At 30.7% G+C, this 16,565-nt stretch overlaps 1 protein-coding gene across 6 annotated transcripts; it reads left to right on the top strand.

Moving 5' to 3' along the window:
- Positions 1-7,638: 7,638 nt before the first annotated feature.
- LOC123898115 (manganese-dependent ADP-ribose/CDP-alcohol diphosphatase-like) lies at positions 7,639-10,203 on the top strand. Of its 6 annotated transcripts, none has more exons than XM_045948998.1 (3): positions 7,639-7,995; positions 8,422-8,503; positions 8,852-10,203. In XM_045948998.1, exon 3 carries the CDS (start codon positions 8,871-8,873, stop codon positions 9,843-9,845), a length of 975 nt encoding a protein of 324 aa, XP_045804954.1. In that variant the 5' UTR covers positions 7,639-7,995; positions 8,422-8,503; positions 8,852-8,870; the 3' UTR covers positions 9,846-10,203. The 6 variants fall into 6 exon arrangements, with proteins under 6 accessions (XP_045804954.1, XP_045804959.1, XP_045804953.1 ...); XM_045949003.1 differs by lacking the exon at positions 8,422-8,503 and adding an exon at positions 8,312-8,378; XM_045948997.1 differs by having other exon boundaries at positions 8,312-8,503.
- The last annotated feature ends 6,362 nt before the right edge of the window (positions 10,204-16,565 follow it).

The following is a 16,565-nucleotide window of genomic DNA, read 5'->3' as shown; positions in this document are numbered from 1 at the left end:
CCCCATTTTCGTTTTAGTTGTGAATGGATTTTCTTAATGGAAATCGATTCTAAGGTTCATAACATGTTTAACATGCTCTTATCATGATGTATGAACGAATCTAATGGATAAAAACGGGATTTATGGATGATTAAACTCAAGAACTTTGTGTTCTTGAGAGTTTTGAGTAAAAGTGTTAAATCTTTACTTTTTCGTAGTAAAAATGGTAGATCGGTGAAATGAACCGGCCTTTTGTGTTTAGATATGTTTGTTGCACTTGAATACAAACTCATTTTGGGTTTATAACATGAAAAATGAGATTTTTGGGTGATTTGGAGTGAAAAACGTGAGTTTTGAGCATTCATGACAGGAGCCCTTCGCTACGGCTCGCCAGGAGCCAGTGTCCCACTGGTGTGGTTCGCTGATGCTCGCTAGGCCTTCGCTTAGCGAACCGTTCGCTACGGCTCGCTAAGCCACCGTGCCAGCACAACACTTTGCTGTTTTGAAATTTGAATGGCTTTGAGGGTTCTAACATGTTATATTATGTATGTTAATTGTTGTAATACACATATATGCTTATAATATGGATAATGAACATATTAAACGAGATTAATTGAGTAATCTTAGAGAATAAATATGATTGTGATGGTCATGAATATGTGTTGGGAATTTGACTTAATCTTATGCTTTTGTGATGATGTATGCAATTGGATTATGTGTGTGTATCTTGTTTTGGAAGATGATTATTGATGATGTTTGTTTAAATGTCAAAGAAGTATATTAAGGTGTTAATCAACTTAATAAAGAAGGATATTAGAGTATGTTATTCTAATAAAGAAGTATATCGAATTATATGTTATTCGATAAAGAAGTATATTAAGGTATAGTGTTATCTTAATAAAGACGAAATGTCGGATAGTGTTCCACATTATAAATGACGAGCAAAATGCTAATTGTGTGAGTGTGAATTCATGAATTACATACATGCATTCATGAATTGTTGATGTATATTGGATATTCCAATAAAGACGGATATCAGATTATATTTATCCGATAAAGACGAATATTAGAGGTGAGATACTCTAATAAAGACGATGGTACCACGTGCATTAGATATGTCTAGGGGACATAGCATGAAGATTGTGGCATTAGATTGCATTAGGATATGTGTACATTATTTGATATTTGATATGTGACACATATGTTTGGAATATGTGATAATTGTCTATGTGTGTTAGACTTGTTGTATGTGTTGATTGTCCGATGATTATAAATGTAATTGGCTTCAAGTTCTTGAGGATTATGTTTGATATTTGATTATAACTTCTTGTAGTTTATAATTAAATGAGATTGATGAAGTATATGCATGATATATGAATATGCATGAATGTTGATGAAGTGTTTAAGTATAATTTACTTACACTTGTATATTTTGAGTATGTTGTCTAACTCTCTTTTATGTGTTATGTGTTGGACCGTTGGGGGTCCATATTCACAAGTTTTGTGGTTATCGATGTCGAGTCGTCGGTGAAGCTCCGCTCTGATTGTGACACGGGAAAAGGGTGTACTTAGAGTATAGAGTCTTTATGACATTCTTGTATTTATTTGTAAAACTGTATCTTTCGATAAAGAGGATTATTTTGTATAAACAAACATTTTTACTAATTAACTACATTAGTATTATTTTGGTTGAAGAATGTAATGCTCGAACCATGACTTTTATAATAACAAACTTTGATTTTCCGCCGCGTATTTTGAAAAAGATTTATCATGGTAGAATTTTATTAAATAATGGGTTTGAGTGTTACAAAAGCTAATAATCATTACCAACTATTTTTTCTTCTTCAGGTGAATTCAAAATATCTTGGAATGACATAAAGTCAAAATGGTTCAATGGAATGTGTGGATAATAATAATAAAGTGATGTAAATATAAGATAAATATTAAAGATGTGTTTATACATTTCGAAAAGATTACAATGGATCCTATTGCAACTACCAAAATAAGTTGGTAATCCATAAATTGTCATGTCACTATGAAAACGGTTTGTGGTCATACTCATACGCTGTGCATTTGATTCTTAATTGGATACTATAATTCAATATATAGTATAAAAGATTAATTAGTGCGTATAATTTAGTAAAAACTATTATTATTAGTTGAGTGAGTGTATAATGAAAAGTCATAGGTATATAAATGTAGGCATATGAAAAAGTGTATAGAGATGACAATAATGTATTATCGAATTTGACATTTATATTAATTTGAAACTTATTGGAGCAAAGATAAACCAACTTAACTCATACTCAAATATCGAATATGATAAAAATCATACAGGGCATAACAACCATTAATAAATTTTATTTTATCTATTTTTTTTACTAACATTAGAAAGTAGTTCTGACAATCGACCAACTCCTTATATTTACAAAGATTGGACAAAAAATTATTAGCAAAAACATTAACTTTTTTGAAAAAAAAAATACACAAAATAATAAAATGAACAAAAAAATTTAAAATGAATAATAACCCAAAACAATAATAATAATAATAATAATAATAATAATAACAATAATAATAATAATAATAATAATAATAATAATAATAATTACAATTAGTACCCCACATTAAATGGATGTAAGTGGATGATGTGGCTAAATGAAAAGTTTTCATTGGTTTGTGGATTAGGGTTTAGATATGCAATTCCACAACTATCTAGGATTTATAAGTGATTTATAAGTGATTTTTATCTCATTCTTATCATTTGGGGTCAATTATTTCGTAGTAAATTAAAATTTTTTTTTACCAAAATTCGTCATTTTTTGTGTCTATAAATAGAGACTTGATTCATTTGATTTGAACACAAAAAAAAAAACGAATTTTTCTTTCTAATTTTTCTATTTAACCTTCAATAAACTCTTGTTTGTAGATCTAAACATCTTTTTAGTGAAATGGATCCCAACAATAACCCTTTTAACACCACCCAAAATTCTACTCACTCCGTCTCAAAATAATTGTCACAACTTGACCATGTGCACTATTCATATAAGTTACTTTGACCATATTTTTTTCCTAATATATAAAGATAAATATAAGCATATGAGATCTTGTTAAATTCGTCTCGATGGGTACTATCAAAATATCAATTTTTCATAATTTTTAATAATACACAACAAAATATATTCATGGTCAAAATTGTGCATCGACAATTGTGCAGTGATAATATATAGATGTTTATACATTTAAAAAACTTATTTATACATCACATTAAGTTACTTTGATATATTCTTCATTAACATTGATTAGCAATATCTTTAACTCATTCTTCAAAATAACTATGAAAATGACAACATATAATTGACAATGGAAAACAATCGATATTGAAACATAAGTTTTTATTTATATTATAAATCTCACTGGAGGATTATGAGTTTGATAAACTACTTCATTATCTCTTACCAAAAAACTACAGTATTATCGAATTTGACATTTATATTAATTTGAAACTTATTGGAGCAAAGATAAACCAACTTAACTCATACTCAAATATCGAATATGATAAAAATCATACAGGGCATAACAACCATTAATAAATTTTACTTTATCTATTTTTTTTACTAACATTAGAAAGTAGTTCTGACAATCGACCAACTCCTTATATTTACAAAGATTGGACAAAAGATTATTAGCAAAAACATTAACTTTTTTGAAAAAAAAAAAATACACAAAATAATAAAATGAACAAAAAAATTTAAAATGAATAATAACCCAAAACAATAATAATAATAATAATAATAATAATTACAATTAGTACCCCACATTAAATGGATGTAAGTGGATGATATGTGGCTAAATGAAATGTTTTCATTGGTTTGTGGATTAGGGTTTAGATAGGCAATTCCACAACTATCTAGGATTTATATATATATATATATATATATATATATATATGGGGTTTTCTAACTTAGACCCTAGTTAGGTCTAAGTTAGCAAGGTGCACCTTTTGAGTTGGACCAAAATACCCATTCTTTTAATTTTTGAAAGAATAGAGCAACAGGGGCATTTCTGTAATTTTACATAAAAAAAAAAATAATGACACGCGCCCCCACCTTCTTAAAAATTAATAGACGTGGATCCAGTGTCGCGCGCGTACGGAAGGACCATGGTTACAGACCGTTGATTTCCATCAGACAGCCAAGATGTGATCTCATTAAGGCTGTCTGATTGATCAGACAGCCCAGATCATCCTACCATCTTGTCTGCGCCACACTAGATTATAAGCTGGAGAGAGAAAATTTTACTTTTGAAAAAGGCAGCCACGTGTCAGCATATGAATGGGTCTGCGTGATTTTTTCCATTTTATGCTTTAAACTCGATTATTTCGTCGTAAATTAATTTTTTATTTTTTAATTTTTATACCAGAATTCATAATTTTTTTTTCTCTACAAATAGAGACTTGGTTTGTTTGATTTGGACACCGAAAAAAAAACGCAATTTTTCACTACTTTAAACTCGATTATTTCGTCGTAAATTAATTTTTTATTTTTTGTTTTTTATACCAAAATTCATAATTTTTTTTTTCTCTACAAATAGAGATTTGGTTCGTTCGATTTGGACACCGAAAAAAAAAAACGCAATTTTTCACTACCTTAAATGAGATAAAACGATAATTAAAAACTAATGTTTGCTTCTGAAACCATTTATCTGGTACAATGGTTTCAGAGAGTTGTAATCTGAAACCATTTTGCTGGTAGAATGGTTTCAGTAAGTTGATTATTAGTTATTTGCTTCTGAAACCATTTAGCTTGTAGAATGGTTGCACATAGTTGTATTCTGAAACCATTTTACTGGTAGAATGGTTTCAGTGAGTAATTTATTAATTGTGTTTGCTTCTGAAACCATTTATCTGGTACAATGGTTTCAGAGAGTTGTAATCTGAAACCATTTTGCTGGTAGAATGGTTTCAGTAAGTTGATTATTAGTTATTTGCTTCTGAAACCATTTAGCTTGTAGAATGGTTGCACATAGTTGTACTCTGAAACCATTTTACTGGTAGAATGGTTTCAGTGAGTAATTTATTAATTGTGTTTGCTTCTGAAACCATTTATCTGGTACAATGGTTTCAGAGAGTTGTAATCTGAAACCATTTTGCTGGTAGAATGGTTTCAGTAAGTTGATTATTAGTTATTTGCTTCTGAAACCATTTAGCTTGTAGAATGGTTGCACATAGTTGTATTCTGAAACCATTTTACTGGTAGAATGGTTTCAGTGAGTAATTTATTAATTGTGTTTGCTTCTGAAACCATTTATCTGGTACAATGGTTTCAGAGAGTTGTAATCTGAAACCATTTTGCTGGTAGAATGGTTTCAGTAAGTAGATTATTAGTTATTTGCTTCTCAAACCATTTACCTTGTAGAATGGTTGCACATAGTTGTATTCTGAAACCATTTTACTGGTAGAATGGTTTCAGTGAGTAATTTATTAATTGTGTTTGCTTCTGAAACCATTTATCTGGTAGAATGGTTTCAGAGAGTTGTAAACTGAAACCATTTTGCTGGTAAAATGGTTTCAGTAAGTTGATTATTAGTTATTTGATGAGATTAAGGTAGTGAAAAATTGAGTTTTTTTTTCTGTGTCCAAATCAAACGAACCAAGTCTCTATTTGTAGAGAAAAAAAAATTATGAATTTTGGTATAAAAAATAAAAAATAAAAAATAAAAAATTAATTTACGACGAAATAATCGAGTTTAAAGTAGTGAAAAATTGCGTTTTTTTTTCGGTGTCCAAATCAAACAAACCAAGTCTCTATTTGTAGAGAAAAAAAAATTATGAATTTTGGTATAAAAATTAAAAAATAAAAAATTAATTTACGATGAAATAATCGAGTTTAAAGTATAAAATGAAAAAAAATTAACGCAGCCAATTAAAATGTGACACGTGGCCTGCCTTTTAAAAAGGCTTTCTCTCTCCGCGTGTTCCTCTCCACCACGCGCGCCTGTCGGCGCGTGTTCTGCACGCGCGCGTTTTTTGTCAAATGAGAAGCTGCCACGTGTCTGGGGGGGGGGAAAAAGAAGTGGGGGGCCCGTGTAAAATTGCAGAAAATTACAGAAATGCCCCTGTTGCTCTATTCTTCCAAAAAATTAAAAAATGGGTATTTTTGTCCAACTCAAAAGGTGCACCTTGCTAATTTAGACCCAACTGGGTCTAAATTAGCAGCCCCCTATATATATATATATATTAGAAATATAGTTAGTTGCATTAATTACTAGTTAGTTAGTCTGTTAGTTAGCCTATAAACAAGTCAATTGTACCTAATTTTCTTATCAATTGTAATTGTACTTATTATCACCGATACAAATTTTAAATAAATAATTATATTTATTTTTAAATATGCTTATGAACTAATAAAATAATGTCATTTTAATATTTAACATGACATTTTAGAGATTTCGACTATATATGTAATTATATTTCAATTATAGTTTATGATAATACATTGGAGTGTTTTATTACGAGAAATGAGAGGAATAAATATAAACCATCAGATTAAACATAACGGTCTTGATTGAATTGACTTCACTCGACTAATTTACACTACCCACTCGGTATGATATCACTCTTTGTCTTCCATTTTATCCTGCAACTCTGCACCTTTCTCCTTCGCCCCTTTCTCCACTTTCGTGGTTTATAATTCGATCCGTTAAATTTTTTTATTTCCATTTATCTTGACAAACATGTGAGGATTATTAGTTTGCCATGGATGCACACCACACCACAAAAAAAGGAAACCAATCGTGAATAGTTTCTGTCCCCCCAAATCAATCATTTTTATTTTTAATGAAGAACAATTTATCAAATTATTGTTATTAAGATCAATTTGTTTATCGATTTGATTGGACAAAAGTGAAACATTTGAAGGGGAATTGGTGGTACAACAAATTGCTGCGGCAATGAAACGTCAAGGTTGATCCAGAAAACAAAGAGTAATATCATAGTGGGTGGATAGCGTAAATTAGTTAAATGAAGCCAATTTAATCAAGACCGTTACTTTTAATCTGATGGTTTATATTTGTTTTTCTCATTTCTCATGATAAAACATTCCCCTCACTTGAAGTGCTTCCTATATATATATTGAAAAAGTTAATAAATTTATAATTTAATAAAAGTACAAATTTTAATATATAAATAATAATATTGATAAAAATATTATTGATATTAATTTAACTTAGGCCGGCCTAGTAAGCTAAAAGACTTCTTTAATGGTATGCAACCTGACCTATTTAACTAAATAAGCTTATAAAAAAGTCTCAACCTGCTCTATTTAAAGAAATAGGCTGATCTGACCTGAGCCTATGTAGGCTAGGCCTCGTAGGCTGGTCTGACCTATCCCCACCTCATCTAATCTAGATTCACCGCTATAGAATAATAACTACACAATTTTACAATGTATTACATCCGTTGATTTTAGATCGAACAATTCATATATAAATCCTAGTTTTCCACCGTACAAAATCTTAACCATCTATTAAAAATCAGACGACCGATATTAAGCAAATCCATTTCTTCCTTAGCTGATAGCCTGATACCGACATAAAATAAAAAGCCTAGTATTTGTGAAAGAAAATGAAAAATATGATTTTTTTTTTTTTTAAAAGTTTTTACAAGATTGGCAATAAGGATGAAATGCATACTACCAAAATCCCTAAAAATGTGATCTTAATCCAACCATAGAAATGAGCTACCACATGACTATGAGTGCATCTTTATGGAATTGGAATCCAAGTCCGCACTCCGCACCCAACCAACTACCATTCTTCTTTCATGTTGTATTTGGTAATATGTATGGCTATGGCAGGAGAAGATTTGGGTTTAAAGAATAGTTGAGACGGCGTCAGTTGTGTTAATCAATCAACCTTCTCTTCTCTGATCTCTCCATTTGATTCTCTATTTCACCAGAAACACATATTGCTGCCTGTTTGTTTGTTTGTTTGTTTGTTTCAAATCACTCAATACCGGTACGCACGTCCTTCCAAATCTACCTTTCATCGCATGATTCTCTTTTTCTTGTTTATGTTTTCTTAATTATAAAGTAGTAAACAACTTGTGAATGATTGATGGTCCTAATATCTTTATTAATTATTATAATAATAATAATAATAATGTATTTTTAAATTCCTCTGTTTAACTTAAAGCCGTGTCTGTGCTTGTTAATGATACCATTGATAGAAAGATAAAACAAAATTTATTTATGATGAGATAGGATGTAGAATCCTAGGTAAAGATTTATCAAACATTGTTTAATGGTGATTTCTTTATCTTTAAATTGAGCAGCATATCCATGTCTTCATCATCTTAGTCTTTCGCCTTTGCCCTTCATCCATCTTCCCCAGAACACATAGTAAGCTCCAAAACTACCCTAAATATATATGTCTTACTTGCAGCCATAGGGGAAAAGTATTTAAAAAAGGAGCATCACCCTCGTGCCTCAAACTGGAAAATGATTCTCAAAAACTTATTCTCTAGGTAGTATATCAAACTTTTATCTTTTACCTATGTTTATATTTGATTTGTACAAATTGGGAATGGAAATTGCATTAGACTAACTCAGATTGATGAACTTGCTCCCAAGTAAGTAGGCTGTTATGAGTAAAGGGAAACTACTTTCTGAAAAGAAAATGCCAGGAGTCTGATAATTCAAGTAGAGGCCAAGTTAGCTACCCCACTTTTTTTTTTTTTTTTTTTTTTTTCTGTATATTTTCTTCCTTAATCATTATCTATCTCTGGATATGTATTCTGAGTGTTAGCTTTTTCTTTAGATTGCGCTTGGAAAGTACTACTTTGCTGACGTTATAGATGTTTTATGTATGGTAGGTGATCATAGAGAGACGCCATGGTGTCTGCCACTGGGGTTGCTACTGCACAGCCTCTTTTTTCTTTTGGATTGATTTCTGATGTCCAATACGCTGACATTCCTGATGGTCGCTCATTCCTCGGTGTTCCGCGGTATTATAGGCATAGTTTTCTTGTATTGCAGAGAGCAGTTAAAGAATGGAATACTCATCAGAAGCATAAGTTTGTGATTAATTTAGGAGATATTGTTGATGGATTTTGTCCTAAAGATCAATCTATTCATGCTGTAAAGAAAGTTGTGGATGAATTTGGAATGTTCAGGGGACCTGTGTATCATATGATTGGCAATCACTGTCTTTACAATCTTCCTCGAAGCACGTTGCTTCCATTATTGAATATCCAAACCCTTGATGGTTGTGCTTACTATGATTTCTCACCTGTGCCTGAATATAGATTTGTAGTTCTGGATAGCTATGACATCAGTGCCATTGGTTGGCCTCAAGATCATCCAAGAACATTGGAGGCCATGAAATTGCTTAGGGAGAGGAATCCAAATGAAGATAAGAACAGTCCAACAAATATGGTGGGGCTTGAAAGAAGGTTTCTTATGTTTAACGGAGGTGTTGGAAAGGAACAGATGAAATGGTTGGATGGTGTTCTCCACGATGCAACCAATTTGAAACAGAAGGTTGTTGTCGCATGCCATCTGCCTCTAGATCCTTGTGCAGCAACTGAGGAGGCACTATTGTGGAATTGTGATGAAGTGATGGATTTGATACACAGATACAATTGTGTTAAGGTTGTTCTTGCTGGGCATGATCATAAAGGTGGGTATTCCATTGATTCTCATGGGGTACACCATAGAGTTCTTGAAGCTGCTCTTGAATGTCCTCCTGGCACAGATGCATTTGGAAGCGTTTATGTCTATGATGACCGGATATCACTTGTAGGAACTAATAGAATGGCAAGTACTGACATGCATTTTGATCACCAAACTTCAATTTGTATGACATGATGTTTGGAAGATGCAAATTCTTCAATTAACAATTAATAGAGTATACCTATGATCTCGTTAGAGTATTACATAAGTTGGAATAACGCAGTTGCGACTGGTACCTGTAACTTGCAAGTTCTTGAACCAACATGGTTCTTCCTTTTGAGAGAGGCAGGAATGCAACATGCAGCATTGTTGGGGTACTACCTCACCTATGTGATTTGTTAATTGGTCTTATAAAACTGTCGTGTAATTTTGCTTAATTGCTTGGTATATTTTCGGTTAAAACCTTGTTGTGATTATGTAACTGCTGTTATGTATTATTAGAGTTATTTGTATATTTTTATCACTTTTCCATACTGAATTAGTGCTTATACGACTTCTTTCTATCTACTTCTGACCTTCCACTTTGCTTTATGGCAAGTGCTGTAGGGAATCACTTATAGTAATTTTCAAACAACAATAAATTTTAATGCAAGTAGGGAAAAGTTAAAGAGATTTTATAGCTTCTTGAAAAACTGTAGTGAAGCTATTTTATCTTTTATCGAAAACAGCCAATACCTGTACTTAATACTCTTTGGAGTAGTTAAGGTATTCATAATCGAGCGAGATGTTCCTTTTTCAGTACAATTAAATAACAGATTAGATGATTGTATAGTTTCTTGAAAAACTGTAGTGAAGCTATTTTTTGTAAAGGTGAGATAATTATCCACTATACTATTTTTTTTTTTAAAAGCAATTATCCACTATACTAATTTATGAATTGAAGCCACTATCCTCACCTATAAATAGGAAGACCTTTGAAGTAAAATAATATAAAAAAAATTATTATTATAATAAAATTGGATCTGGCCAAAATTTTAGTTCGAATTAATTGTCCGAACAAATGAATTCGATTGGGTTTACTTACTATCGGGATAGAGCTTAGATGCTCCAATTAGAGGAAACAAAAAGCAACTACCATACTACCATATTATTATTATTATAATAAAACTCTAAAAAAATAATATAAAATAATAATATAAAAAAATATAATAAAATAATATAAAAAAATTATTATTATAATAAAATTGAATCTGACCAAAATTTTAGTTCGAATTAAGAGTTAGGCACTGTTTGGTAAGTCCAATAAGCTAGCTTATAGTTTATTGGACTAACTTATAAGCTTGTTTGATAAAAATGTCAAGTGTTTGGTAACGAGTTTCTCTAACTAGCTTGTGACTTTTTTTGAGATGCTATTTCAAGTAGCGTATGAGCTTATAGCTTATAGCTTTTTCATTTTATTCCATATTTACCCTTATTAGTTTTATTTATTTATTTTTTTTAAATTATGTAATAACTACCCACTAACACTTACAAAAAAAAACTACCCACCAACCATGTACTTTTATGTCATTTTGTACTTATAACAGCTAAATTTGTCAAACACTTTAATTTTATTCTACTAGCTTTTCAGCTATAAGCTACATGCTATCCGTTGTAAGTTAGCTTTTCAGTTATAAGCTAGCTTATCCACTGTTTTAAGAACCGGACCGGCCGGTTCAACCGGGAACCGGACACAACAGCGGTCCGGATGAGTGCTAAGAATCAATAGTCTGTAGAACCAGAAAAAAACCGTTTGGAACCGTCCTGAACCGCACAAACCGTCGAACCGGGGGCGGTTTTAAAAAATCGGCCGGTTCGGAATCTAGCTTTTTTTTAAAAAAAAAAAAACACTTTTTCCCCTATTTTTCGTTTCTTTTCACGCTCTTTTTTTGTCAAGAATTTTTTTCCCTTTTATCCATTGATTAAGATTTGCCTTTGTCTTTTACGGTAATTAATTAACAGAGTTGTAAAAAGATCCGGACATAGAAATACAGAGACCAGAAGGATTCAATTTTCTTTTCCTTTGCTTTTATACAAATAAAAGTAACTGATTTGTTTAAAAAAGTAAAAGAAAAAATAGTAATTTGCTTGAAGAAGAGAAAGCAAAGAGAGAGAAAGAACAAGATTGAGCTTGAAGAAGAGATATAAGAAAGGATGTGCCAATAAAAATTAAGGAAGAAAAAGAAAGAAAAAATCTCACGTGATTGAGAAGAGAAAGATGAACAGTGTACGGCTGATTACATTTGCATATTGTTTGTATTGTATACTAAGACAAGATTAGATATTTATATTTAGGGTTTAGTAAATGGGCTTGGGTCAAGTATGTTCTTTTTTCAGTAATAAATTGGGCTTATTGTTGAGCTAAATATTATTCTTTTTATTTTATTTAATATTTATTTATTTGTTACTTTCTTAAGTTGTGTTTTGTTAGTTTGTTATAGAGAAAAAAAAAATTATTCTATTTTGTTATGATAGTAAAATTATATGAACGGTTCAATATAAACGGTTCAATAACGGTTGAATCGGTCCGACCGGTTGAACCTTGAATTGGTGGTCACAACGGTTCGACTTCCGGTCCGATTCTTAAAACATTGAGCTTATCGGCTATCAGGTAGCTTACAACTTACTTTTACGAAACAGAGCATTAGTGTCTTCGACTATTCCCAACCAAAGGTCTGGAGAGAGGAGAGTGTCGGTTATATTGGATCAATATTTGTATTTTTCTTATCAAGTTGGTCAAGGTTTGACTATTTGTATGTGAATGTTGAGATCATATCTGTGGCAGGGAACATGCTCAAGGTTGTTGAAGGGGAGTTGCTAACTCTACAAGCAGAGACACAAAGTCTTGTGATGATAATAAAAAAAAAAAAAGTTGGATGGTTAGAAGTACAAAAAATTGAATTGAGGGAAGATATGTTGGGAAATCACTTGAAAATTCCGAATAATTTCAAGCTGATAGAACTTCAAGAGGTACTATTCTTCTATCTTAATCTTTGGTTCGTATAACTTTTACTTTTGTCCTAAAATTTGGATTCTTTTAGAAAATTAAGATAACATTAATGATGTTGTTCATTTCCACTCTTAGAAAAACATAAAACATGCGGCTATTCTGCAACACCTGCATGGCATGAAAGTTTGCGAGTTAGTGAACGAGGATGGTAGGTGGTACGGCAGAGTTGGATGCCTGGCATATTTTTCAACAGAAAATTGCGGCTACTCCCCTCATGTGGATTGTGCACAATGGGTGTGATGAAAGAGTGGGAATAGGTGGTAATAAAAATGACTATTCTGTTGCAAGCATGTATAACAATTTATGTAAAGTATTTTCATAGGAAAATTCTAGCGTGAAGTCACCAAAATGGTTTCTTTGGTGAAGTCGCCATCGTGGCCAATGGGAAAGTAAGTGGACTTAGTCAAATACTAGATAGGATTATATGCTACATATCACTTACTATGTATCTCCATATCTATTAATTTTGCAAATAAGTCTCTACCATATTAAAAGTTATAGAATTACCTCAATCTTTATATTGTTTTATTAATTTTAATTGTTATTGTTAAAATCAATTGAAACAATATCACAACAACATCATGATGTTTTTTGTCCAAACAAATTGCTTCTTCCCTTCCTATTCAAAAAAAAAAAAAAAAACTCTTCTTCTTCCAACATAAGGTTCACAAATAAATAAAAAAAAAATTCTTCATCCTCATCCTGATTGATCTGATTTATTAAAAGAAGTTCATGGTATAGATGGTTGAAGGTAGTGGCTAAATCGGATCTGAATCCTGAATTCTGATTCTATGTGTTTGCTACAATGTTTTAGTTTACTGTTTTTCCGGAAATGGGTAGAATAGAAGCCACATTGCTGGTCCAATGCACATGTGACTAAACAGATTATCCCTAACCTTAATGATTAACATTATGGGTAGAGAAAAGCAGTAGCACAATGTGTACACATATTTTAGAACATAGGTTCAAAAACCTAAGTATTATTTTGAGAAACTTTCAAACAGTTTCCTAACAGGAAATTTCCACAGTTTCATATTTACTTTGGAAGTTTAAGATTGCAATTGAATTTGAAACATTAAGGCTTTTTTTTTTGAGGCAGAAATGTTAAGGCTTGACATTAACATAAATAAAGTTGTACCCATATTTGATGCAACAATGGATGAATGCGTTGTTTAAAATCCTTCTTTGCTTTTAGTTTGGAAGCTTGAATGATTAAGTAGATTCAGGACAATATGAAGCTATGATACAGGAACATTTTGATAAAGCAAATTTGAGGTGTACTTGTGAATTTTATAGGCTTAAATGCAGTTTTGGCCCCCCAAGTTTCACAATTGCTTGATTTTAGCCCCCTACATTTCAATTGCTTGATTTTAACCCTCTAAGTTTCACAATTGCTTGATTTTAGCCCTCCAAGTTTCAATTGCTCGATTTTGGCCCCCCAAGTTTACCCCATTTTGCATTTCCTGGTCCCCATTGACTTTTTTGACTAAAAATTGCTTATGTGACATTTAAAAAAAAATTTAAAATATGTTTTAATTAAAAAAATTAAAAAATAATAATATTTGCTTTTATAAAAATGTATTAAAAATTGTTTTTTTAATAAAAGGTTTAATAATTATTTTTTATTTAAAAAAAAGTTTACAAAGTTTTTAAAAAATAGTTCATAAAATGTTTTTTTTACTTTTTTATATAACAAAATTATTTTACAAACTACATATAATAAGAAAAATATTTTATAATTTATTTTTAAAAAACAATTTGTAATTTATTTATTTATTTTAAAATACTTATTTAATTTTAAAATGCTACATAACCAATTTTTAATCAAAATATTCAACGGGGGGCTAGCAAATGCAAAAGGGGGTAAACTTGGGGGGCCAAAATCGAGCAATTTAAACTTGGAGGGCTAAAATCAAGCAATTGTGAAACTTAGGGGGTTAAAATCAAGCAATTGAAATGTGAGGGGCCAAAATCAAGCAATTGTGAAACTTGGGGGGCCAAAACTGCATTTAAGCCAATTTTATATTAATATTATAAAAGTTTTGTTATTACAGCTGTAAGTTTCTGTTATGTGATGATTTGAATCTAACGAGGCTTGCTGTGTGTTTGATTTAGTGTTTCATTTAGTGGTGCTTATAATTGAGTTTGGTATAATTGAATTTTACTGAATTGATTTTGGTGAGTAGAATTGATTTATGTTTGAATAACTTTATGTAAAAGTGATTCTTATCGGTGAGTAGAATTGATTTATGTTTCAAAAAACCGCGTTAAAAAAAAATAAAAATTAAAAAATTAAAACTCATTTTGGTCATTACACATCTAAAAGTAATTTTGATCTAAACTATCCAAACAACATAAAGTTATTCAAACATAAATCAATTCTACTCACCAAAATCAAGCAATTGTAAAACTTTGGGAGTCAAAACTACATTTAAGCCTAAATTTTGTTACGTTTGTGTTAGGAATTTTCAATTTTTCTTAATAATCTATACTACTCCGTCCCATAATATAAGCAAAAAAAATATTTTCACACTTATTAAGAAAAGTAAAATATGATAATTTCAAGGTTGACTTTTTGTGTGTTTGTTGAAATAAGTTTTATGGGAAGATGTAAAAACAGTTTTTATTGGTTATTGATTATGGGGAAAAGAAAAGAGAGAGTAAATTAAGTAAAAATTTATCTTGAAAATGATAAAAGTTAATTTTTTTTGCTTATAATTTGGGACATGAAAAAGTGATTTTTTTTGCTTATAATATGGGACGGAGGGAGTATACTACAACGAATATCAAAGAAAATTTATTTTTTAAGAAGCTACCAATTATTATCCAAAATGCATATTAGAATTTTTTTTTAAAAGGATATTGTATTATTGTTTTTTCTAATATTGCAAACACACACAAAAATATACAATGTGCATTTGGACTTTGGAGCCCATTGCTGCTTTTCTTTTTTGACCCGCAAATTGAACCCATCGTATATCTTCCCTAACCTTGGAATGCTACTGTAGCAAACACCCAAATTTGCAGCAAGAAGAGGCAGTGTCAATGGATCTCTACGATTCTTGCCATAGCAACTCTAAAATGGAAGAAAACCAACATCACAACACAAACAGTTATAATTTTGTCAACAAAAAAAAAGAGTAAGCAATCATAAAAGGGCAAAATAGAGACATTTATGTCCTTAAAATTGGAATCGCGTTTGACATACGTAGAAGCTTGGATTTCTAGCTTCGACTAAACTCACGTTTGCACTGTCATAGACTCACTTTTGGATTTTGTCCAAACAGCACAGAAAATGAAAAAGTTGCGTTTTGAGAGAGAGACGCGCGTTTGGAAGGAAAAAACACTCAAACAAACATAAGCTTAGTGTGTGTTTGGTTTGCGGTGAAGAGAATTGGTTTGATAAAATTGAGTTTGATTAAAAGTGATTTGAACAGAATTGATTTATGTTTGGATACATTTAGTAAAAATGATTTTCACTAATTTATATTGTTTGGATAGTTTAGATCAAAATTGCTTTTTGGGGTGGCTAATTACCAAAATGGATTTTTAATTAACAATCAACCACAGTAGAAAAAAAAACCACATTTAAAAAATTATAAACAAATAATTAAAAATTATAAACATTAAAATGCATATTATATTTAGAAATTATTTTCTGTCAAATTATATTATGAACTTACAATTTAATAAAATATAATAGTAAATAATTGAAAAATAATGTTTTGTGAGTGGAAAACAAAAAATATAGGCATGGTTGGTACGTATAGAAAATAATGTAGTTGACTATAATAAAAAAAAAATTAATAATAATAAAACAAATAATATAAGCATGTTTCCGTATAAGAAATATCATGTGTATATTT

The sequence above is a fragment of the Trifolium pratense genome, linkage group LG7 (assembly GCF_020283565.1).
Source record: "Trifolium pratense cultivar HEN17-A07 linkage group LG7, ARS_RC_1.1, whole genome shotgun sequence".
NCBI classification, from domain to species: domain Eukaryota; kingdom Viridiplantae; phylum Streptophyta; class Magnoliopsida; order Fabales; family Fabaceae; genus Trifolium; species Trifolium pratense.
The sequence above is the reverse complement of the archived record's forward strand: the minus strand, read 5'-3'. Positions and strand labels throughout refer to the sequence as shown.